Source organism: Squalius cephalus (genome assembly GCF_949319135.1).
Source record: "Squalius cephalus genome assembly, chromosome: 5".
Lineage (NCBI taxonomy): Eukaryota > Metazoa > Chordata > Actinopteri > Cypriniformes > Leuciscidae > Squalius > Squalius cephalus.
The window spans coordinates 24,963,693-24,986,137 of record NC_137126.1 but is presented as its reverse complement, the minus strand read 5'-3'; the positions used below and the strand labels follow the sequence as shown (position 1 = coordinate 24,986,137).

Here is a 22,445-nt window from a genome sequence, read left to right as displayed (position 1 = left end):
ATGTCCATCTTGAACATAATCAGAATTATCAGCTAATAAGGGTAAATCCCCATACTCTGGTGCACTGGAGGGAGCATCTGAGTGGTTTCCACAGTTGTACCTTGACAGGCTGTAGAAAATTCTGATGGAATCACGTCCTCATGTTCTGATATCATAGATACGCAAAGTGCAACTTGTATGAAGTTGTATGAAGCCATTGCAATATTTTGCATTTATATTTTTTGTATATATTTTATAGTTTTCACATGATTTGATATAATTGCATTGATTAGTTTGTTAAATTCACATACTTTATCTGTTTGATTATTGTCTTATATTTAATACAGTATATCTTCAGTTTAAACCAACCACATGCTGTCCACTCAAGTGGACATCTGAAGATCTCTTTGAAAAATTTGTAAAAAAATAAAATAAAAATCAATTCTTGTTTTTCATGCCCTAAGAGCAATAAAAACACATAGGAAAAAAAATCCTGACTGAGGTTATCATAATTCATGCATGAAAGGGTTAAAATGTAATAGTATAAATGAAATTAACACAATGAATATAAACCTAGATTAATATGCTGTAAAAGTATTTATTACATGATACCGGTATATTAACTAATGTAAACAAGTTGGACCTCATAAGTGTTGCCACCATTTAAATATGGAAAGGCTATCCGCTGAGTAAGCTATAGCAGAAAGCTCATTTGAGACGTTACTTTTGTTTCGTCCTTAAAAACCTCGTCCTTATTTACTGCTTGCATCAGTTAAATTCATTGATAGGAATGTTGACAAAATAAAGAAATATATCCGGAACAAAAGTAGAAAACAGAAATCCAAAAGTTTCGACGAAATGTTTTAGTGGGAAGAACTGGCTACAGTCGTCAGCGCAGAGCAGTTGACAGCTGCTTCGAGGCCGTCAATGACACAGGAACCATGGCTCAGAGCTGGGGTAACTTTTTCTTCTCTCTACTCGATTACAAGACTGAGAAATTTGTCATCGCTAAAAACAAAAAGATCGGAGTTCTGTTCAGACTCTTTCAGCTGGCGGTGGTCGGATATCTGATCGGGTAGGTGTCTTGTGCTTCTCTAAATCTAGACGTTGCTGTGAGCAAGCGGGCTCGGTCAGTTTTTTGAAGATTTAATCTTAAAAAGTAAATGTTTTAAAAGGTCGTTACGTGTTTGTTTATGCTCACATTGGTCACTGTATGTTAATTTAATCAAACCGAATATAAGCCGACAGTTAACGCACCACGTCTCGGATGTTATTTATATCAAGTAGCCTGTAGTAGACTGAAACCATTGCACTGTCTCTGCACGTTCTGCATGAAGTGAAAAAGATTTCTGTTTTGATTTAGATTCGTAATCACCATTTTCAGTCCATGGATTTATTAGAACCAGACAATAGTTTCTTCACTTCTGCTTCCCAATTCTTCCACGTGCTTTTTGGGCTTCATACACCATGCAACTGATGCAAAAGGTGCTGAATGTAAGATGACCTGGATCACATGTGCTGTGGCCAAATGCTACACACAAAAGCACCAGCCCACTTAACACCATTTAAAGCTGCTTATTTCTTGTCCTTTACAAAAAAAGAACTATTATAAAACTTAAAGGAATGCAGTTATTATGTCCTTCATGGTGTCTTGGCCATACATGTGACTTATAGCATTACTCTATGTATCACACAAACTCTAAATAACCATTAAAATGTCTTTTTATATTTCTTACAATGTAAATGGTAGTTATACTTATTGTTGTTTATTTTCTTTTATTGGGTGTGTCTTCTTAAAGGTGGGTTTTTATTTGGAAGAAAGGATATCAGGAGACTGAGGAAGCCATCCAGAGTTCTGTGATCACCAAACTCAAGGGTGTAGATTTCACCAACAGCTCTCAGTTCGGTCTGCAGCTATGGGGTGCAGAGGACTATGTCATCCCTCCACAAGTAATTACACTTCTCACCTGTATATTTGCTTTGAAAGAAATGTATAGTACCTATTTGTAAACCATATGTACTCTGTTATTAATAGACTTTCTCAAAAATTATCTCCATTTTATCTGTTAGATTATGGAGATAACTGTAGATAATGACATGACATACATATTGTTTGCTAAGAATTTAAACAATAATCATTCATTGTGTTTATAATGTTACATAATGGAAAATCTATTTTCATCTACATGTCCTCTAAATGAGTAGCTGGGGTTTTTTTTTTTTTTTTTTTTGGTCAAAATTGTGTTTAAATTCATGCAGAACAGTTGAATCTTACAGCTGAGAGACTGATAGAGGGGTATTTATTTAAAGTCTTTAATATTTTTCACCATTTGTATTAAAGTTTAGAATTAATCAAACCAAAGCCTTCTATTCCAATTCAGTCCCCTAATGCTTTTGCGAAACTGTGTTTGCAGAAAAGTGTTATGCCTTCATTATGTTCATTAATGGCATTGAAGCTTTGAAGACAAAAGATGCTGTGTAAGATGAGCTGGATCAAATATGCCACAGGCAGCTTTTGGGGAGTCTAGTTTTTATTTAAAGCTTTAGCCTTGGAAGCTCATTCCCTTGGGCTTTTATTAGAGGCAAGATTTTTTTTCTCCTTTTATCAGATAAAGAATTAATTTACTAAAGCCTTAAATTATGAAGCTTGTTGATTCAGAGTTGAAGCGAGAGTATCACATTCCATTAATTTGCTGTTGAAAATGTTTTATGTAAGAATATGTCATCAATTATTTTTAACAGGGGGACAGGGTCTTCTTTATTGTGACAAATTACCTAGTGACACCAAACCAAAGACTGGGTTTCTGCCCTGAGGTAAGAGACAGGTTGTTTTTTAGTTTTATTAGTTTTAATTAGAGAGCTGTATTCATATAGAAGTTAGAGGATTTTTTGATATCTGTACATTTTAAAACCACTGAGTTTGTTGTATGTGTTCACTTCATTCTACTTATTTCAGAGCCCTAAAGTGCCAGATGGTCTTTGTAATAATAACAGTGAATGTGTGGAAGGGGAAACTGTTATAGCAGGGCATGGTAAGCACAAAACCTGCATGAAATACCAAGCCTTTTGTTCCCTTATGACTGTACTCCTGAATTTACATAAAAGGAAGACTTTTGTGAAAGTGCAAGATTCTTGTTCAGAAAAAAAGGATGTTACATTGTTTTATACTATGACCCACTAGTATGTTTAAAATTCCAAGCCTTAAAGGGACTACACTTTACTGTTGTTTATTCAGGAGTGAAGACAGGCCGCTGTCTAAACGACACAGGAACCTGTGAGATTCAAGGATGGTGCCCTGTTGAGCATGGCCGCACACCAACGTAAGAGAACAGTGCTTTGTACCAGTTGCAGTTTTTGCAATATGATTCCCTATTCATGCCTGTATGAAACTATTTAAAAAAATTTAATAAAAACATATTAGTGTGTACCTGTAATGTGCCAAATGTTGCAACAGGGAGCCCATGCTGGCAAAGGCAGAAAACTTCACAGTCTTTGTAAAGAACTTCATCAAGTTTCCAAAATTTGCCTTCTCCAAGTAAGTGAAGCCTAGAGCCATCGTGTCAGTGTTTATGTTTGTATTAAAGCCAATAGAATCAATTTTCTCACTTTCCAGAAACTAAATTAGTATGCTCAGACAGAAATGCCACTAATTGCAAAAGCATTTAGTAATCTAACAAGTGATTGGAACTTGTAATGCACTCATAGTTTTATGCTCATGTGTGCATGCCACATATGCTGTTGACAGAACTGAACTAACATCCAATAGTCTTTTTTAAAGCTTTTCAACTAGGTTTTCTACAGATTCATGTTTTGCATGTTATTTCCTTTGCAAAGCACCATCAGAGTTTTAGGCTGAGCAACAATAACATGCATAAAATCCCCCCAAACAGGATACTGTTGCTAAAGCCCTTTCTCGTAAAATATGTAGATTAAATCTCGCAATTCTAGCTTGTGAGGTATGGACACCAGCTGAGTAACATGAACCTATTTGTTTGGACTGTTTTCATGCTGCAGTTGAACAGGATTGATTCTCTCTGTCAGCACAGGATGTTCTGTTGTCATTTCAAACTCATGCTGAATAAGAAAGTTCATGGTTCACTCAGTGTAGGATCATTTCTGTGGCTCAAAAGCAAAGTGTCATCTGGCAAGCAGTTATTTAAAGAGCCCATGCAATCCTGAACACATGAACTAATCCAAACTGAGCACCACCGTATTGCAATTCCGCCTTGTTTTTTTCTTTTTACCAGAAATAGAGTAATTCCTCACTGAGTCGTTACAAAGCCGCATACTAAAAAACAGAGAAAACCAGCAAAACCAAATGCTTTATAAAAAGTTTGTAGCTGTGTGAAAGAGTAGACCTGCTTGCACACAGTAAAGTGTTATGTTTGGATACTGATGGCACAGCACGACACAGCACAAGCTGCTCTGAATGTCTGAGGCTTACTCATCTCTATTTATACCAACACAGCGTGTGGTGCATACACTGAGACTTACTGTCTTGATATCCTGTGCTCAGCCCATTTCAGTGACAGGCTGACAGTTGTTCATCTGTCCTTACATATGATCTCATGATGCTGCATGATCTTCACAATGTCATCATATACAGTATATTAAATAATGTTTCGCCCCTTTTTCCTTTTCTCTCTTCTCAAGATCGAACATCCTGCCTACCACCAACAGCACATACCTTAAGTCATGCAGATATGACAAGGACCATCATCCCTATTGTCCCATCTTTCTTGTGGGAGATGTGATTAACTGGACTGGATACAATTTCCAGAACTTGGCAACAAAGGCAAGTGCTTCAAACGACATGACAAGTTAAAACAAGCAAGTCTTCAACATTGTAAACACATGGTTGATGTTCAAGCAGCAGTTCAGTGTATAAGCAAATAGAGATCATATCCATGTCCACATTGAGACTAGCTTCTTTTTTAGTGTATGATTTTGGGATTTTTGTAAAAGCTACTCGTACCAATAATATCAAGAGGTTGATCCAGGTACCTAAAAAAGTATTTGGACACTTAAGCCACACTTAAATATATTTGAACACCTTCTCCCGGTTTCACAGACAAGGCTTCAGCCTAGTCTCGGACTTTAAAGCATGTTTGAGCTGTTTTAACTGAAAGCAAATTGCACTGATATATCTTAAGATATATCAGTGCTATTGTTTTGTATGGCCTAATCCTGGCTTTATCTAAGCCCTGTCTGTGAAACCAAGCCCTTATGTGTCTGCTATATAATTCAAATATAACAAAATATCACAAGCAAAACAGTGACCTGTGATAGTGTTAGAAGCATCATTTAGAATGGGTTGAAATTATGACATGCCATCATTTTCCAGCAAAAGTGTCATCTGGCACTTTATGGATTAAGCATATTTAATTTTTATATGCAAAATTTTTAAAACTTTGACGGGAACAGTTAACTCCCCAAACTGCAAAAGAATATCATGATGCACCATATTTGGCACAAAGTGTAATTTTAATAAGATGATAATGTTATTGTTATGTTGTCTTTTCTTTCATATACACACACAGGGTGGTTCAATTGCAGTAGGAATCGAGTGGAATTGTGATTTGGATAAAGATGAATCTCAGTGTAACCCTGAATATAGCTTCACACGCTTGGATTCCTCTGACAAGTCACAGTCCTCTGTCACCTCTGGTTACAACTTTAGGTATAGCTCTGATTTATTGATTTTGGATTTATTGATTTTGCTAAGTTTTCTATACCTTTACTTTTCTTTCAAAGCATTTTGATGGTGAGCACTGTATCATTACACTGGCTGACATGTTTCTCTCATTTTCAAGATTTGCTCGATACTACAGTGATGCAGCAGGTCAAACCTATCGGAATCTATTTAAAGTGTATGGCATTCGCATTGATATATTAGTGAATGGCAAGGTAAGAGATAATCAAAATGATTACAGATTCCTGTTGTTGAGGTCATGGTGAAATAGTAAAAATATGGTATTTACTTTGCCAGCTTATTTGTTTTCTAGGCCGGGAAATTCAGTATCATTCCTACAGCGATCAATATTGGCTCTGGACTTGCTTTAATGGGTGCTGTGAGTATATAAGCCAGTTCCCGACAGTGTCACTAATGGTTGATATATAAAAGATGTTTCTCAGACTCTTGTGTGATCGGTGCTCATTTCATTCCACAGGGGGTTTTTGTCTGTGACATGATTCTGCTCTACATGATGAGCAAAAGCTCCTTCTACAGAGAGACAAAATTCGAGGCAATCACAAAGTAAGATTATACTCGTGATTTCATATAATGTACTAACGTGTCATGTGCTTTTTAAACAGTTTAACTGCAGTGGATTTGTTATTATTTACATATGGTTACCATTCATACTATTTGCACCTCTAGAAAACAATCTGGAAAGCACAGAGAGAGAAAGCATGTAAGACACCACGGTCATCGTCGACAAGATGGGCGACACAAGAGGGAGGAGAAACAGGAAATAGAGATGCAGCCTTTGACATCAGTGTCATCTCAGCCCAATAACAACCCAGAGAAACAGATCCAGCCCACAAGCTCAGCGCTCAAAACCCACAGTCCCGAGAGAAAGCCACAGGCTACAGTGTCATTCAGGACAGAAAAACAGACCATTTCTCCTGTTTCAACTTTGAGAACACCACGCAACCAGTAGAGGATTTTTCTGATGCTGAATCCCATTGGATTTACTGTGGATGTATGAAGGGAGTTGTTATAACGGGTCTGTGCTCTGTCATACCAAAGATGAATAGTGTCAGTGTTGTTTATGCTCTCCTACTCTTAAAATGGTTCTAAACAGTACCAAATTTGGGTTCTTCAGACAGAACAGAGCTGGTCACAATTACATCTTCTGTTAAACTAAAAAGAGAAAAAGACAAGATTGGTAGGAAAACAGTTACAAATTAAGTTAAAATGTATAGACATTTTAAGAAAGAAATCATTTACCTGTTGAGAGTATGTTGACAGTCTGTGTAGTTGAATGGCTGAGCTCCAGAAAACCAGTAATGAGGAGGCTTTGACAGTTACAGATTTGAAAAACAAAAAGGCGGGAATAAAGAACCCTAAACTCTTAACACAAAGAACCATTTCAGCAAGGTGTTCTTCATGACGATACAGTTCTAAATAGAACTGTTACTACGTGTAAAGAACCATCTTTGTTTGAGTGTAGTGTTTTAAATGCCAATGGATGTTTTTGTTACAAAACTGTCAAACCAAAGTTGAATAAACCGTAAAATATTTGAAGAACAAGGCTTAGGTCACTGGGTTGCTTTCATTTTGAATAAATGTGAAAACAGTACTATCTCAAAAAATGTATTCTGAACTACTGTTCTTTTTGTTACTAAATTAATAGTTGTATTCAAGGATTCATTAAACTGATCAAAAGTGACAGTAAATACATTTATAATGTTACAGAAGATTCTATTTTAAATAAATACTTTTTTGAAGGAACCCTGAAAACAAAAAATGCATCACGTTTTCAGTTTTCAACATTGATAAGAAATGTTTCTTGAACAGGATTTCTGAAGGATCATGTGACACTGAAAATTTTCCATCACAGAAATACATTTTTAAATATATTAAAATAGAAGTCATTTTAAATTGTACAATTTCACAGTATAATTTTTTGTACTGTATTTTAGATCAAATAAATGTATGCTTGGTGAGCATGAGAGACTTCTTTTTAAAAAACACAAATTAATCTTATCAATCCCAACCTTTTGCATGGTAGTGTGAATATCTGGATGCTTGCAATAACGTATACATTGTCTACATATGGATTATACTACTACTGCGATTGGCACAAAAAGTATTTTAAAAGCGGAGTTTAGGCACTGAGGACACCCAGAAATATGATTGCACCTATTCATTCTGAATAAACAAACAGGTTTTTTTTTTTCTCTCTCTCTCAAAAATGACAAAATATTTAATTCAAACTACACTACAGTAATTTAAGTGTTATAATTTAAAAAAATAAAAATACCCATGAGTAATCCAGAACAAAAAACTGTACACTGCTAGTCATAATTGGCACACTATCCACACACAGGCTACACAATATTTAATATTTCATTGATAAAGAACAAATAATAAAATATATTAAATGCTGCTTCATATTTATAATGCACTTCAAATAACCACACAGTTTAATCCATGAGGTTAATGATTTAATTTTCTCAAAACATTTGAAATAAAAGTAGGTGATTTATACAGCTTAAAGTTGGTATTGTGTTTTTACATAGTTCTGATTGATGCCTGGAGTTCACAGAGTTTTGCACATCATATATAGAAAGCAAGCTGAAAACAAATGAGTCTCCCTGTTGGACAACACTAGATCCAAACCCAACCCTGCCCTGGAACAAGTGTTAGGAAAATATTAAATTACAAGAGGAAAGAAAAAGACAACACACAATTTTTAAATATCTAAAGTTCAGTGCAATTAGTACTGAGAATTTTTTTTTTTTTTTTTTTTTTTTGAATGGCTAAACGTAAGTATGGTCACGGACAAGATCTGTGGTACATCAATCAGCACTCTCTACCCTGAGACAGCATCTCTATCATGTTACTAGTACTGGTTAGGTTGGTAAGCCATGTTCTACATCTACACGGCTGCGGCACTGTCCGAGTCCCTTAGTACACATGCACCATTCCGTAGAGGAAAGTCCAGAACAACACGTAAGTAAAGAGGCCGCCCACGAGGCCTCCTGTAAAAAGCAGACGTCGAGATTTGAAGCACTTGTTCCATCGTCGACCGGCTTTGAGAATCAGGAGCAAAGACAGCAGGAAAGAGGCAAGGAAGTAAAAGACGAAGCCGTAAAGTCCAGTTAGCCCGAGGATGCCCGCTGTCGCCCCGGACAGAGCAGACACGGACGTGCGGCAGTAGTCGAGCACCGCGTTGTTTCCTCTGACGGCCACCTCACTGATGAACTGCGGTCCCTCGCGTTTGGCTGCTACTGTGGCCATGCTGTGATGCTAAAAACACGCTGAGAGGAGACAGGGGAAAAGCGAAAGACAGATGACCACATAAAGCCGACTGAGAGATCATACATTCACGTGAAATCCCCTCCTCCACTTACCGTTAGGGTCAAGATATTGATAAACACAAACGAAGCGTCAGCCTCCGTGATTCAAGAAAGCATAATTTACATTAAACACTCGAACCTCATAAGATATTTGTTTAAGCCTATATTTTAACTAGGACTGTATTCAAAAAATGGTTTGGTAAATTCTGGATAAAACAGAGCGTGTGTCATTCTCGGTCAGCCATTTTCTCGCTAAGCATCATGGGACTTTAAATAAAAATCTAGTTCTAATTTTGTTTAATCTTCATGCCCAACTTATACTTCATTTCAAACAATAATATGTCTAGTAATACACGTTTGTGTATTATTAGACTCTGAACTCTGAACAAAATTACGGTTTAAATATATGCTTATTTCATTTACCTTACCTTTCACCCACTCTACGGGATCCGCGAAGGTTCAAAAATGGTGATGGGATGTAAGAATCATTTGCGAGATTCGGTTCTTTCGAACTCGATTTGACACTCAAGAAAAATACATAAACGTATTAATAACTTATGGGTGTTTATGAATACGACATATTCAAAAGAGACGGTTCTCGGTCAATAAGAGCTGTTCGCGAACTGAACAAATTATTCAATCCGATTCTTAAATTAATCATCCAGAATAGTTTTTTGAACCGATTCAACACATTCATTCTAAAGATTCGAAACAAGAGCGATTCGTTCATCAATCGGACATCGCTAGATCGGGTCATCGACAACAACGTAGTAAAATTCAGAGCAGTTTATTTTCAACATGCACATACTGCACATTTTCCTCTGACTGCACAAAAGTAGTAATTTCTTTAGAGATCATGGCGACGTTACAGAGTTGTTCTGGTGACTTTGTTCTCGGCATGGATCTGGGCACCACATCAGTTAAAGTCGTGCTGCTGGAGGCGCAGTCCAACAGAGTGACAGACAGTAGAAGTTTCCCTACAAACTCTGATATCAGCTGCACCACAGACACACATGTAGGTAACAGATGTTTGATTAAAGCGATGGCAGTCAAAAGATACAGTTAGACTATAGAGAGAAATTAACCTCAAGAAGTATTGTGGGAAAACACGTATATGTGGTACTTATGTTATACTGAGAGTGTTTTATAGATATATTTTATTACTCTTTACACACTATTTATTGATTTGTTTATTTATCGGCTTATTTATTATTTTATTTTATTTGATCTATTTATTGACATTTATATATTTATTGACATCCATTAACTATTTATTGATCTATATTCTGTAATAATAAAACAATATCGTTTCTATATTTACCTATACTTACCTGTAGTGTGAAATCCTTTAACATTGGCATCCTACATCTATCCTGCTACAGAACAGAAAATTAAAACTCAGCTTATAACTTCTATTAATACCAGAAGTGGGTAATTATTATTACCAGAACCTGGTGCTCCTCCCTAGCAGAACTTAGAGGAGGGGTAAATCCTAAGAGAGCAGGGGACGCTACATACATACATACATACATACATACATACATGCATACATACATATAGAGAGAGAGGAGGAGGAGGAGGAGGAAGAGGAGGAGGAGGAGGAGGAGGAAGAGGAGGAGGAGGAGGAGGAGGAGGAGGAGGAGGAGGAGGGGGTGTTGTTTAATGTGCTTTATTTATTGTTGTTGTTGTTGTTGTTGTTGTAATAGGCCAAAGAGCAGGATCCTGCACTAATAATTGCCGCTCTGGACCAATGCATGGACGCTTTACCCAAAGACAAGCTGAAAAAAGTCAAGTGCATTGGAGTATGTGGACAAATGCATGGCATTGTGTTGTGGAAATCTAAATCAGGTTAAACACTGAACACATCATTGAACAACTATTAAAAGCATGTTTAATGCTTCTGGCATTGTGGTTTGGAACTGTGGTGAAGGCACTCATGATCATTCATAAATCCTAAATTAAATGGTATCAATACTTGTACTGTCATCCATCTCAATTAGGCTGTGAATGGCTAAGTAAAGATGAAATCATTAGATTCATTCCCAAAGACGTCAGTCAGCTGATCACCTGGCAGGATGGGCGCTGCAGCGCTGACTTCTTGTCTTCCTTACCTAAACCAGACTCCCACCTGAGTGTGGCCACTGGCTTTGGTTGTGCCACCATTTTCTGGTATATGAAACACAGGTAGAATCACACTCAAGATTTCAGACTAAATTATTTCAGCAAAAATACAATTGTTCCGCACTGAATTTGTTTTAATGATATGTCATTGATTCAGGCCGGAGTTCCTGTCAGACTTCAGTGATGCAGGCACCATCCAAGACTATGTGGTTTCCATGCTGGGAGGTCTTGACAAATGTGTCATGACTGGACAAAATGCTGCCAGCTGGGGTTACTTTAACACAACCACCAACCAATGGAACACACAAATGTGAGTCAAGTCTGATATTATATTTAGAGGTGGCCTTTGCAATTCAGAGACCTGTTTCAAAGAAACAGTTTGAGCCCCCCCCCCCAACCCCCCAACCCCAGTGAGAAAAATAGACAGACTGTTGAAACAATGTTATCTCATATTTCACTCTTAATAATATATTTTTTAAACGCAATCCATATACCACTATCTAGGCATTCTAGAAAAAAAAAGAAAACGAATATTCAAATGTCAAATTTTCAAATCGAATACCAACCCACTGAACGAATATTCAAATATTTGGGTCCAGCCCTAGCTGCTTCTATTTTATTTTTTAAATATTCATTTATCGGCCATTATAAATGCCGATACCGATAGTTTGGAAAATGCCTAATATCGGTCGATAATATCTACTTGCTTGTGTGTGATGTTGCTTAACTATCCTGTTATAAATATTAAAAACCAGAACTTATATAGGGACATTTTCCCCCATTTGTTGAATTTTTGGGGCATTTAAAATGTTTTTTTGTTTTTTTTATGACATTTTTGCCCTGAGCCCCCATTAATTTCCACATCTTGTGTGTGAGGTGTGATATTGGGGGGCAGGGCTCTTTTCGAGCACAAGCGGAAGCCCCTTCTGTTGCGAGTCCCGTTTCAAGTGAAACGTCTCGGTTACATATGGTAACCCTCGTTCCCTGAGGGAGGGAACGGAGACGTACGTCGTGACCAACTGATAGGAATCTCGCTAGAGAGGCCAATTAGGGTTGTGCCGATAGACGATAGTATCGTGTATCGACGATAGACAGAGATATCGCCGATGGCAGATGCCTTTGACGATATCAATACGATAATTGGCTCGTTTTCCTATTAATGTATTAAATCATTATTATTATTATGAAGCTAGTATAGTTACAATTATATTTGCCTTGCCTAAATTCATAACGACATCTCACCACATAACCACACTTGCGACATCACATAACCACACATGCAACGTCACCGACGCGCGCGTATGAGGACTCCTCAAAGAAAATATTTTTAAAACAGAAAAAAATTACATCCCACAACGAAATTGAATTGCAAGGTGATCCATTCACAAATTGCCAAGAGTGCTTGTTTTAACAGACGCATCATTCTTATACAGAGCCAAGATGAAGACGCGGCATCGTTGTTCGTCAGTATTTTGTTTCCATAGCACATTAACAAAATATTTAATGACAGTAAAAACACTAAAAACAGTACAATTACAAAATATTAATTATAATAATAATATCAATAAAATTATATAGGCCGCCTAGGCCTAATAAAGTCTTTAGTAGGCTACACGAAGCATCTGTGAAACTCTGCCTGTGAAAATCACAAGCAACTTCAAACTTGTTTAACAAGAAATATTCTTCTATTTTTTTCACTGTCAATAATGTAAGTCCACAAGAGAAATATTAAGCCAGTAAATTAAGATGCTGTAGCCTACCGTTATATCCACCGTCGTCTCTGAGAGAACGCGCAGTTAATGCAGTGAAAGCGCAGTCCGTTTCTGCTTTCGTTTTCAGGGAATGATCGCGTTTACATGCACGTTATTAACTCGATTATGCTGAATAAACTGACAATGCATGTGGTCATGTAAACGGATTAACCCATTTTCCTTTATCAGAGTCAAGTCATAAGTAAGTACCGATCGACTTTTAGATTTTTGCCTCTGATTTCTCCCGGCATTTAAAACCCGCGTTATTTCGGCTTATTGAAGTGCGGTGCGCATAAGTGAAGTGCATCCAGACAGAGAGAGCACTGGTAGGAGGACATATCGCAGACTCCGACTCTTTCTTGACCCAATAAATTAAAACGTGTTCTCATGATCTCGTGCAGAAGCAGCCTACAGTCAAAATGCTGCATCAGTAACGGCATGAGGGGATCATGTGTGTCCGTAAATTTCCCGCTGACATGTTGAAATATACAAGAATGGTCAGATACAAGAATGATTAGGATCTTTTTTTTTACCTCACTATACCAGGAAATAACCTGATTTAGCCTATTAATAAACACTCCACCTTTGCTAGCAAAATAGAAAAAGATTCTCATTTAAAACGAAGTAATAAAACAAGCAAATTGATGAGTAAATAAGCAAGTTAATAATCAAATAAGTAAGCCCCGCCCCCCTCACGATAATATCGTGTATCGCCGATCTCACAGGCTGACGATAGGACGATATGAAAATGGAGCATATCGCGCAACCCTAAGGCCAATCTACTTCGAGTGAAACTAAAACAAGCCAATACACATTGGCATGCAATCATTTGCATCAGCTGTTCCACCATGTCCGGGCTGAGGGTGTTGGAGGACTCACAGGTTTTTCACTCTGGAGAATAAGGAGCACAGTATGCTCCAGCAAGCCGACAGAGCCGGGCCTCTCAGTGCTTCTACCCGTTTAGGGTGAGAACATGGGAGGAGACCGGCTCTACACGTAGGCTATAGTATCTAGCGAACATGTTAGGTGTCGCCCAGCCCGCAGCTCTACAGATATCTGTTAGCGAGGAGCCACGTGCCAGCGCCCAGGAGGATGCAGCGCCTCTCGTGGAGTGAGCATGCAACCTGAGCGGGCAGGGCACACCTTGAGGTTGGTAAGCCAAGGCGATGGCATTCACTATCCAGTGGGCCATCCTCTGCTTGGAGACAGCCTTTCCCTTCTGCTGGCCTCCGTAACAGACAAAGAGCTGATCTGAGGTCCTGATGCTTTGAGTTCTGTCCATGTACATATGCAGAGCACGAACGGGACAGAGCAAAGCCAGGGCTGGGTATGCCTCCTCCAGGGGCAGCGCTTGCAGGTTCATTACCTGGTCTCTAAAGGGAGTGGTAGGAACCTTGGGCACATAGCCAGGCCGGGGTCTCAGTACAACGTGGTTGTCACCCGGCCCGAATTCTAGGCACGATTCGTCGACCGAAAATGCTTGCAGGTCCCCTACCCTCTTGATCGAGGCCAGTGCAATCAGCAGCAAAATCTTCAAAGAGAGAAGCTTTAAGTCTGCTGACTGCAAAGGCTCAAAAGGGAGCATCCTGAAGTGCTCGAAGCACCAGGGAAAGGTCCCAAGAGTGTATGGAGGGGGGTCGAGGAGGGTTTAACCGTCTCACACCCCTAAAGAACCTGACGACCAGGTTGTGCTTTCCCACTGATTTGCCATCTATATGTCACAGTGTCTGGTTGGTGAACCCTGGGTGTCCACTAGAGGTCTCTTCCCCATACCGTCACCACCACTGCATGAACTGCATTTCCCATAATCCTTTGTCTGAACTCATCACTGATCATTGCACACAGCTGTCCCCACTCACATTGTTTGTATCTGTCTATTTATACCCTGTCTGTTTTAGTTATTGTCATGGAGTCCTTGTTTGATGTCTGATTGCACTTCTGAGTTCCATTCCTGTTTTGTTTCTTGTTTTTTGGACTGTCTTTGTATGGATTTTGACCCTTTGCCTGGCTGGTTTTATGATTACGGATTACCCCATTAAACTGCACATGGATCTTACCTTTTTGTGTGCATATCGTGACAGAAGGACTCCATCAAAATGTATAGATCCAGCAGTACGGGTTTTCGTATCATTCCCCCAACCACTGAGAAGGAGAGGAGGGGACGACTCTGTAATTTAGCGACCCTACGTTAGCAGGGCCGGACGGTGGGTTGTCTGTCTCAGGCATTTTGGACTCTCTCGAGAGGCATGGGTTATAATGATGCAGCACTGAAGGATCTTTTTAATAACTGCCTTGATGACCCTTTGCCTCGGTGGGAGATGAAGGGGCTTGAAATCCTGGACTTTCACTACGTATCTACATCATCATAGCCAATGGGCAACACCAGCTACGCCCATCTCTTCAGGCAAGATGGCCGCCATGCCCTTGCAAGAGACTGTAGCACCCCCAGAGGCGGCCAAAGACACTGCAGCGCCCCCAAAGGCGGTAAGCTTGATGCCACCGCCTCACAATCATAAACGGAGGGAGAGGAGGAAGAAGGCTTCCACCATCCCTCACTCTACGCCTGTGTCTCCAGACAAGATGCCTGAATCTACGCCTGTGTCTATAGACAAGATGGCCGACTCTACGCCTGTGTCTCCAGACAAGATTCTCCCGGGAGCACAGCTTGTGATAGCTCGTTGGCCACACGGTTGAGCACACCGGGGACATGCATGGCTCGAAGCGACCTCAGATGCTTCTGACTCCAGAGGAGGAGATGGCGGGCAAGTTGCGACATGCGACGGGAACGTAGACCACCTTGTCTGTTGATTTACGCAACGGTCGCAGTGTTGTCCGTACGGACCAGCACGTCTCTGCCCTGTAGGGGCCTCTTTAAGTGGCTCAGAGCGAGACGTACTGCTAGCAACTCGAGGCAGTTGATGTGCCAATGCAGTTGGGGGCCCGTCCACACCCCTGACACTGCATGCCCGTTGTACATGGCACCCCAGCCGGTGGCAGAGGCATCTGTGAATACCTGTTCCAGGGGGACTCCTGCCCGCAGGAATGAGGGGTCTGACCACGGGCTGAAGGTCTGGCGGCACGCCGGTGTGATTGTCACCCAGTGAGTGCCGTGATGCCACGCCCATCTCGGGACTCGGCCGTGAAGCCAGTGCTGAAGCGGTCTCATATGGAGCAGCCCAAGCGGGGTTACCGCTGCTGCCGCTGCCACATGCCCCAGGAGCCTCTGAAAGAATTTCAGTGGGACCGCCGTCCTGCCTTTGAAGTACTTACAGGCCAGGGAAGGAAGACACGGTTCTCACACGTCCCCAAGTGGAGTCAGGGCACAGCTGCATAGCAACGGCCCGCTCCACTGGCGGGATACGTGTGTATCCCTTAGCTGCCCCGCCATCAAGGGTGGTGAAGGAGGAGGAGCCACCGGAACGGTTTCTGACAGTAAAAGGTGCCGTCCACGTCCCCGTGAGCTCCTCGTTCACCTCCGGGAAGAAAGGCAATGGGGGGGGGGGGTTGCGCGGGGTTGCGCGAACCAGCGCGCGCCACCCCGAGATACCAATCATCCAGCCTCGAGGGCTCGGGACACGGTGTAGGGTTTCACATGAGCCCGATCCTGTTGGCGGCCCGTGAAAGCATGGCTATCATCTCCGGGTCCGTCTCCGGTTCCTAGCGGGTTGGTTCCCCGAAGGAAGCGCGCTCACCGTGATCCTCAGGTCTCCCGTGTCAGAGCCTGAAGCAACCCTCTGAGGAGGGTTAGATCAAGGCGCAGGCACGGGGACTCCGCCCCTTTGCAGGAACGAGAGTCTCGACCGCAGCTCCGATATGGTCATCTTCCCACAATGGGTACTCATCCACGAAGGCTGCCTCAGTGTGTTCGAAGCTCAGACACACGAGGCAGCGATCGTGACCATCCCACAATCCCAGGTAACGACCGCATCCAGAAACATCCAGAACGTCATCTTTTTATTCTTTTTTTAAAGACGCGTAAGCTCTCTTAGGGACTGCTATCACTGGTGCTGAGGCACGCAGGGGAACGGTCACTGCGAATACAGACAGGAATGTGCACCTGTCTGTGCGCTGTTTCTCTCTCGCTGATCTTACCAGCCGTGAAAACGGCTGTTGAGCGCTCTCACTGCGCACCTTACCAGCTGTGACAACAGCTTTTTGTTTGCTCAAGGCAAAACAAAAAAGAGAGAGAAGAGAAAGAAAAGAAGACCGCTCGCGCTGCTGTGCCGTGCTGTGCACGCCCGCACCAAAGTGGAGAAGTCAGAGAAAAAAGCTGGCTCGAAGTTTCTCAATCTCCTGGGAGTTTGCAGAGAGCATCGAAGTGCTTGGCTCTGAAGCAAAAAGCTGAAATGCAATCACACCTGCTGCTCATTATATACCCGTGCTGCAAGGCTGAATAGCTGATGCAAATGATTGCATGCCAATGTGTATTGGCTCGTTTTAGTTTCACTCAAAGTAGATTGGCCTCTCTAGCGAGATTCCTATCAGTTGGTCACGACGTACGTGGAAGTGACCGACCGATAAGGGAACTGACTCTAACTAATCTATGATGTTTCATATTACAGTTACTCTGTGTTGAACTTAATGCCTGTGTTTGGATGAGTCTCTGCAACAGCATGAATTGACTGTGTTTATATATTGTCCTCCAGTCTGAAGGATGCGGGTTTCCCTGTGCACCTCTTGCCTGTGGTGATGAAGTCAGGAGCTGTGGCTGGTTACACTTCCTCTGAGTGGTACGGCATCCCTGCTCACACACCGGTCGGGACGGCGCTGGGAGACTTCCAATGTAGTGTGTACTCCTGCATGACTGACAAAGGAGATGCAGGTGCAGTGTTGATTAGATGCCTCTTTTTTAGAATTTTCTAAAATTCATTGACTTGGTCTGTAAATGACCTACAGTCATGACCTACAGACTATTGTAGTTGTATCAGCTACATACAGTACATACTCAATCTGAGGTCAGTTTATGTGTTTACTAGTTCAGCCTCCAGGTGGAGATGTTATGCGACTGCAATGAGCACATGTAAACATGGCAGATTTTGTACTCAGATTTCAGCGTCCTCTCTCAAGGGCATGGGCATGAGAGATATTATGTGTTTTATGGGCTCTTGTAAATTTGATATTTCTGCGCAGCAGCTCAAGCTTATGCTAAAAAGAGGACTGTATAGTATGTTAAATACTTAAACATGATTTGTTCGGCCATAAATATGTTTACCCATTTTTGTTAAAACCAAAAAATGTGCTAAAGATTTTATCTACCTGCCATAGATGGTTTTGATTTAATATCTGTCAGCACATGATAGAAAGGATTACTTTTATTTGGCAGTGGGGAAATTATGCTGAATGTGCTGTACATGATATTAGCAACACAAATGCTTTTAGCTATATGATCTCCTGAGGCATTTTTTCTTTTCTTTTTTTAAAAATATGATTTTGTAGTTTGCACAAAACTGTGTAGCAGCTAAACTAGCATGTGTGTGGGCTTGAGTACTTTATACTGCATCCACATCAGTGTTGTGGACTGTAGCATTTTTACTTATACACTAACGTTCAAAAATATGGGGTGATTAAGAATTTTTTGGAAAGAAATTAATGGTTTTATTCCACAAGGATGCATTAAATTGATCCAAAGTGACAGTAAAGATATGTTTTTTTATTTGATAAAATTCACTTATTGTGTACATACATGTTTTTACACTCTACTTATATTTTAAAAAAATACCTGCATGTAATTGCAGCTGTAATTAATTTCTGTAATTACATCTATAATTACACTGTTGACCCTTCCCTTACACCTTAACCCATCCTTAAACCTACCAAAACCATCAAACCTGTGCCTAACCGTACACGTATCCCACCTCAGCAGCTAAAGTGTTTTGCTATACAACAACATTTTTATGTAAATACATATTAGTAAGGACACCTAATATAAAGTGTGACCAAACACATTTATAATGTTATAAATTATTTGTATTTAAAGGAGAACTCGGCAACTCTAGCGAACTCTAGTCACTTCTTCGCTGATTTTCCCTTTTGTTGTCGCATGTTTTCCCCACGAGCTCCCCCTACAGCTGTGGGGGGGCGTATATGTCACAACACGGTCGTAAAAAACTCACTTGCGGCGGCCTCCTCCCCCTCTCTACCGCTGCTCATGTGCGTTTGTTTTGATCGGAGCAAGCCAACTGAATCGTGTGGAGCTTTGTCTACCGAGGTGGGTAATCTGGTAATACATCATACATGCGTGTGTGTTTATGTCTAATTGCCGTAAAGCGATTCGTGTTTCGTTCTCGTTCTCGCTTCTCACGAGACTTCCAATTTCTATTTTGCCGGGACGGTAGTCCCCAAGTTGCAAGGTTGGTTTTCCGCCTGGGAACGCTGGGGGGAGCGGGGAAAGTCACCAATATTACCAGAACAGGTTGTTTAACCATCCAAATGGTTTCTAGACAGTTTTATTAAGTTAAAAAAGTTACCAAGTTCTCCTTTAAAATAAATTATATTTTCTAGTTAATGTCTATTCATGAAAGAATCCCTTAAAAAAAAAGCAACATTTTTGAGCACGAGACTTTCAAAAATATAAAAAAATCTTATAAACCCCACACTTTTGAACTGCTGTGTACACAAGGCAGATACACACAAATTAATTGTGAATTATGTTAAATCACTAGTGTTGAACATGAGCACTTCAGCCCAGCTGACGTTCGGCATGCCTGCAGAGTTCAGCCCTCCCAGTTCTCCAGACACCCTCTGCCCTGTCGCTTATTTCCCATACTTGCACGGCTCCTATCTGGCAGTGGCCGCATCACTAAATGGAGGCAATGTCATGGCCACCTTCGTCAGAATGCTGGACTCATGGATGAAGGAATTTGGTAAATCAACAATTGTTAACCTTTTTGACTTTTGACCAATTGACCTTTTTATATCGTAGATTAATCATTTATTCTTTAAAATAGAGACAACAATAAAATTACTCTTACAAATATAGGTTCTAAAAGGGGGATTTCACAGCAATGCCATAGAAGAACCATTTTTGGGTCCCCAAGGAACATTTCAGTGATCAGTTTTTAAAAGAACCATTTTTTTCCTTAGTGTGAAGAACATTTTAATAATCTAAAGAACCTTTTTCCACTATAAAGAGTTTTTTGTGTAATGGAAAGGTTCCATGGATGTTAAAGGTTTTACATTAGATGCCAATAAAGAACCTTTATTTTTGAGAGTGTTGTATTCTTGTTGTATGCTTTTGGTTCTCAGGTGTATTATTCATTGTTTTATCTCATAGCATTGGAAGTAAACGAGTCCAGAATCTACTCCCAGCTGATCCAGTCTGCCTTGGCACAGCCTAATACTGACCTAACCGTGACTCCGACTCTACTAGGAGAGCGGCACGACCCCACCACCAGTGCCAGTGTCTCGCAAATCTCGCCCTCTAACCTCTCTCTGGGTCACATGACTCGAGCTGTGTGCAGGGGCATTATTGAAAACCTGGCCACTATGATGCCCCCTCAGAGCATGCAGGCTGCTGGGGTGAGGTGTATTATTGGCAGTGGCAGCGCTCTGTCATGTAACCCCGTTCTGCAACAGGAAGTGGAGAGAGTGTTTCCATTTCCTGTTGTCTACGGAAAAGATGTGGACTCAGCAGTTGGAGTTGCCATGGTGTTTAATGACCAAACATAAGAAGACACTGTGCCTATGACGTTTGTCTCTGAGACACCTGACCTACTATAATGGGACTGTAAAAAAAACTGTTTTTTTTTTTTTTTTTTTTTTTGCTGTTCAGTTAAATGTATAAATAATCACATTTTGCAATTAAGTGTATTTAATTTAAAAATGTTTTAATACTATACATCGATCAGTTTATAATTGTATACTATATCATTTGTTGATTAATTTTTTGACTGTCAAGATCTACTGTTTAATTTTTTTAATATTTACACTCATTATACAACTACTGTATACAAAACCATTTGTATTTTTAAAGAATATTTCTGAATTCCATTAAATGACTGAACAGAGCCTTAAAACCACAAAATACTCTTGTTTACAATGTTCAGTGGCATTTCAGATGTTAATAAACAGTTGGATTCTGATGCATCAAATTTCATGCTGTTTTTATTCTAATTCTTTTCTTATAATTGAGTTTATGCTGTATATAAAAAATATATAGCAAAAATTGATTTTAAAAATGAGATAGAGGGTAAATTTTTAACTGTTTATATAAAACAGGGATGGGAGGGATTAAACACGCTATGGGAAGGTCTAATAAAAAGGATGATCATTTTGTAAGTAAAAGCCAAACTTTCATTAACCACTTAAATAACTTTTATGGCAGATTTGACAATGTGGACGGTAAGACAGAATGTGATGAGATATGTAAAAATCTCCCTGCAGAAACATCAATAGTTATTAATGAAGGTGATGTTATTGCAAGCCTTAGTAAATTGAGGCCAAATAAGACCACTGGCCCAGATGGTTTAAAAGCCCACCTTCTTAAAGACTGTGCTCCTCAATTAAAAGGAGTTTTTGCAAGGCTGTTCCAGCTTCTTTTGGACACAACACAAGTACAGTGCCCGAAACTGTGGAAATGATCAATAATTAGCCCTGTGGCACAAAGGCCAGGTGCGAGTATGCTAAATGATTTCCGGTCAATTGCAATAACTTCTATATTGTGCAAAAATATGGAGCAAGTTTTGGCTAATCATCTAACTTCAACTGTTGCCTCTAGGTTAGATCCACTTCAGTTTGCATATAAGAGTAACAGAGGCACAGATGATGCTGTACTGACCCTGCTTAATACAGTTACAAAACATCTCACGTATCCTAAAGCATATGTCAGGGTTTTATTTGTGGATTTTAGCTCGGCTTTTAATTCAATGAAGACACATTTGCTTAAAAAGGCTTGTTGATCTTGATGTTAATACAGCTTTAGTCCTCTGGATTAGAAACTTTCTTTCTTGCCGTCCACAGAGGGTCTGTGTTAGAGGGATTGTGTCAGAAGTGCTCACTTTAAGCACAGGCTGCCCACAAGTTTGTGTTCTTTCCCTTGTGCTTTTTTTCTCTTTTTACTAATGAGTTTACGATTAAGGAGGAACATTTTAGACTATTTAAATACGCTGATGATATGGCGTTAGTTGGCCTACTGGACAAAACTACCTCTCTACATGATGTTGCCTACCTGCCTCACACTAAGGCCCTTGAAACTAGGTGTCACTTGAGTCAATTAGAAATTAAAGTTGCAAAGACGAAATAATTAATTATGTGCACAAAATTAGACATATAATCTACTGGTACGATCACTTTAACTGTAGATCTAAGAACAAACTCACCAGAATTGTGTCAATGGCAAGCAAAATAGTCGGCAGACCACAGAAGCCCTTAGTACAACTTTATGCTGAAAGGGCAAAGAAGGCGGCGATGATTATTCTTGCAGATAGTTCTCACCCTCTCTTTAGTCAATTTGAGCCCTTGAAATCAGGTAGGCACTATAGAATACCTCTAGCGAATAAAAATGTTTAAGAGGTCTTTTATTTTAAACGCTATTAAAATTCTGTGATCGATAAACCAAATAATAGTAGC

General features: G+C 40.1%; 3 protein-coding genes across 5 annotated transcripts; 2 read left to right on the top strand and 1 right to left on the bottom strand.

Annotated features, from left to right (window-relative positions):
- The first annotated feature begins 634 nt into the window (after nucleotides 1-634).
- On the top strand, nucleotides 635-7,297 carry p2rx5 (purinergic receptor P2X, ligand-gated ion channel, 5). Of its 2 annotated transcripts, XM_079871469.1 has the most exons (12): nucleotides 635-1,054; nucleotides 1,779-1,929; nucleotides 2,722-2,793; nucleotides 2,936-3,011; nucleotides 3,215-3,299; nucleotides 3,434-3,514; nucleotides 4,633-4,774; nucleotides 5,520-5,659; nucleotides 5,793-5,886; nucleotides 5,985-6,050; nucleotides 6,150-6,235; nucleotides 6,359-7,297. In XM_079871469.1, exons 1-12 carry the CDS (start codon nucleotides 921-923, stop codon nucleotides 6,639-6,641), a joined length of 1,410 nt encoding a protein of 469 aa, XP_079727595.1. In that variant the 5' UTR covers nucleotides 635-920; the 3' UTR covers nucleotides 6,642-7,297. The 2 variants fall into 2 exon arrangements, with proteins under 2 accessions (XP_079727595.1, XP_079727596.1); XM_079871470.1 differs by lacking the exon at nucleotides 3,434-3,514 and having other exon boundaries at nucleotides 801-1,054.
- emc6 (ER membrane protein complex subunit 6) lies at nucleotides 7,148-9,505 on the bottom strand. 2 transcript variants are annotated; one of them, XM_079871480.1, is made up of 2 exons: nucleotides 9,435-9,505; nucleotides 7,148-8,967 (listed from the first exon to the last, which is right to left on the bottom strand). In XM_079871480.1, the coding sequence occupies exon 2, from the start codon at nucleotides 8,945-8,947 to the stop codon at nucleotides 8,615-8,617; it is 333 nt and encodes a 110-aa protein (XP_079727606.1). In that variant the 5' UTR covers nucleotides 8,948-8,967; nucleotides 9,435-9,505; the 3' UTR covers nucleotides 7,148-8,614. The 2 variants fall into 2 exon arrangements, with proteins under 2 accessions (XP_079727606.1, XP_079727605.1); XM_079871479.1 differs by lacking the exon at nucleotides 9,435-9,505 and adding an exon at nucleotides 9,061-9,201.
- A 178-nt stretch (nucleotides 9,506-9,683) lies between these two features.
- On the top strand, nucleotides 9,684-20,965 carry shpk (sedoheptulokinase). Its single transcript, XM_079871475.1, has 7 exons — nucleotides 9,684-10,021; nucleotides 10,713-10,854; nucleotides 11,007-11,190; nucleotides 11,285-11,437; nucleotides 17,525-17,700; nucleotides 19,541-19,741; nucleotides 20,152-20,965. The coding sequence occupies exons 1-7, from the start codon at nucleotides 9,863-9,865 to the stop codon at nucleotides 20,544-20,546; spliced, it is 1,410 nt and encodes a 469-aa protein (XP_079727601.1). The 5' UTR covers nucleotides 9,684-9,862; the 3' UTR covers nucleotides 20,547-20,965.
- The last annotated feature ends 1,480 nt before the right edge of the window (nucleotides 20,966-22,445 follow it).

Coding starts and splice junctions, on each gene's coding strand:
- emc6 (XM_079871480.1), bottom strand. CDS start 8,947: ATGGCCACAGTAGCAGCCAAACGCGAGGGACCGCAGTTCATCAGTGAG.
- shpk (XM_079871475.1), top strand. CDS start 9,863: ATGGCGACGTTACAGAGTTGTTCTGGTGACTTTGTTCTCGGCATGGAT. Junction 10,855..11,006: donor GTTGTGGAAATCTAAATCAG/GTTAAACACTGA, acceptor CATCTCAATTAG/GCTGTGAATGGCTAAGTAAA. Junction 11,191..11,284: donor TTCTGGTATATGAAACACAG/GTAGAATCACAC, acceptor TCATTGATTCAG/GCCGGAGTTCCTGTCAGACT.
- p2rx5 (XM_079871469.1), top strand. CDS start 921: ATGGCTCAGAGCTGGGGTAACTTTTTCTTCTCTCTACTCGATTACAAG. Junction 3,515..4,632: donor CCAAAATTTGCCTTCTCCAA/GTAAGTGAAGCC, acceptor TCTCTTCTCAAG/ATCGAACATCCTGCCTACCA. Junction 6,236..6,358: donor AAATTCGAGGCAATCACAAA/GTAAGATTATAC, acceptor TTGCACCTCTAG/AAAACAATCTGGAAAGCACA.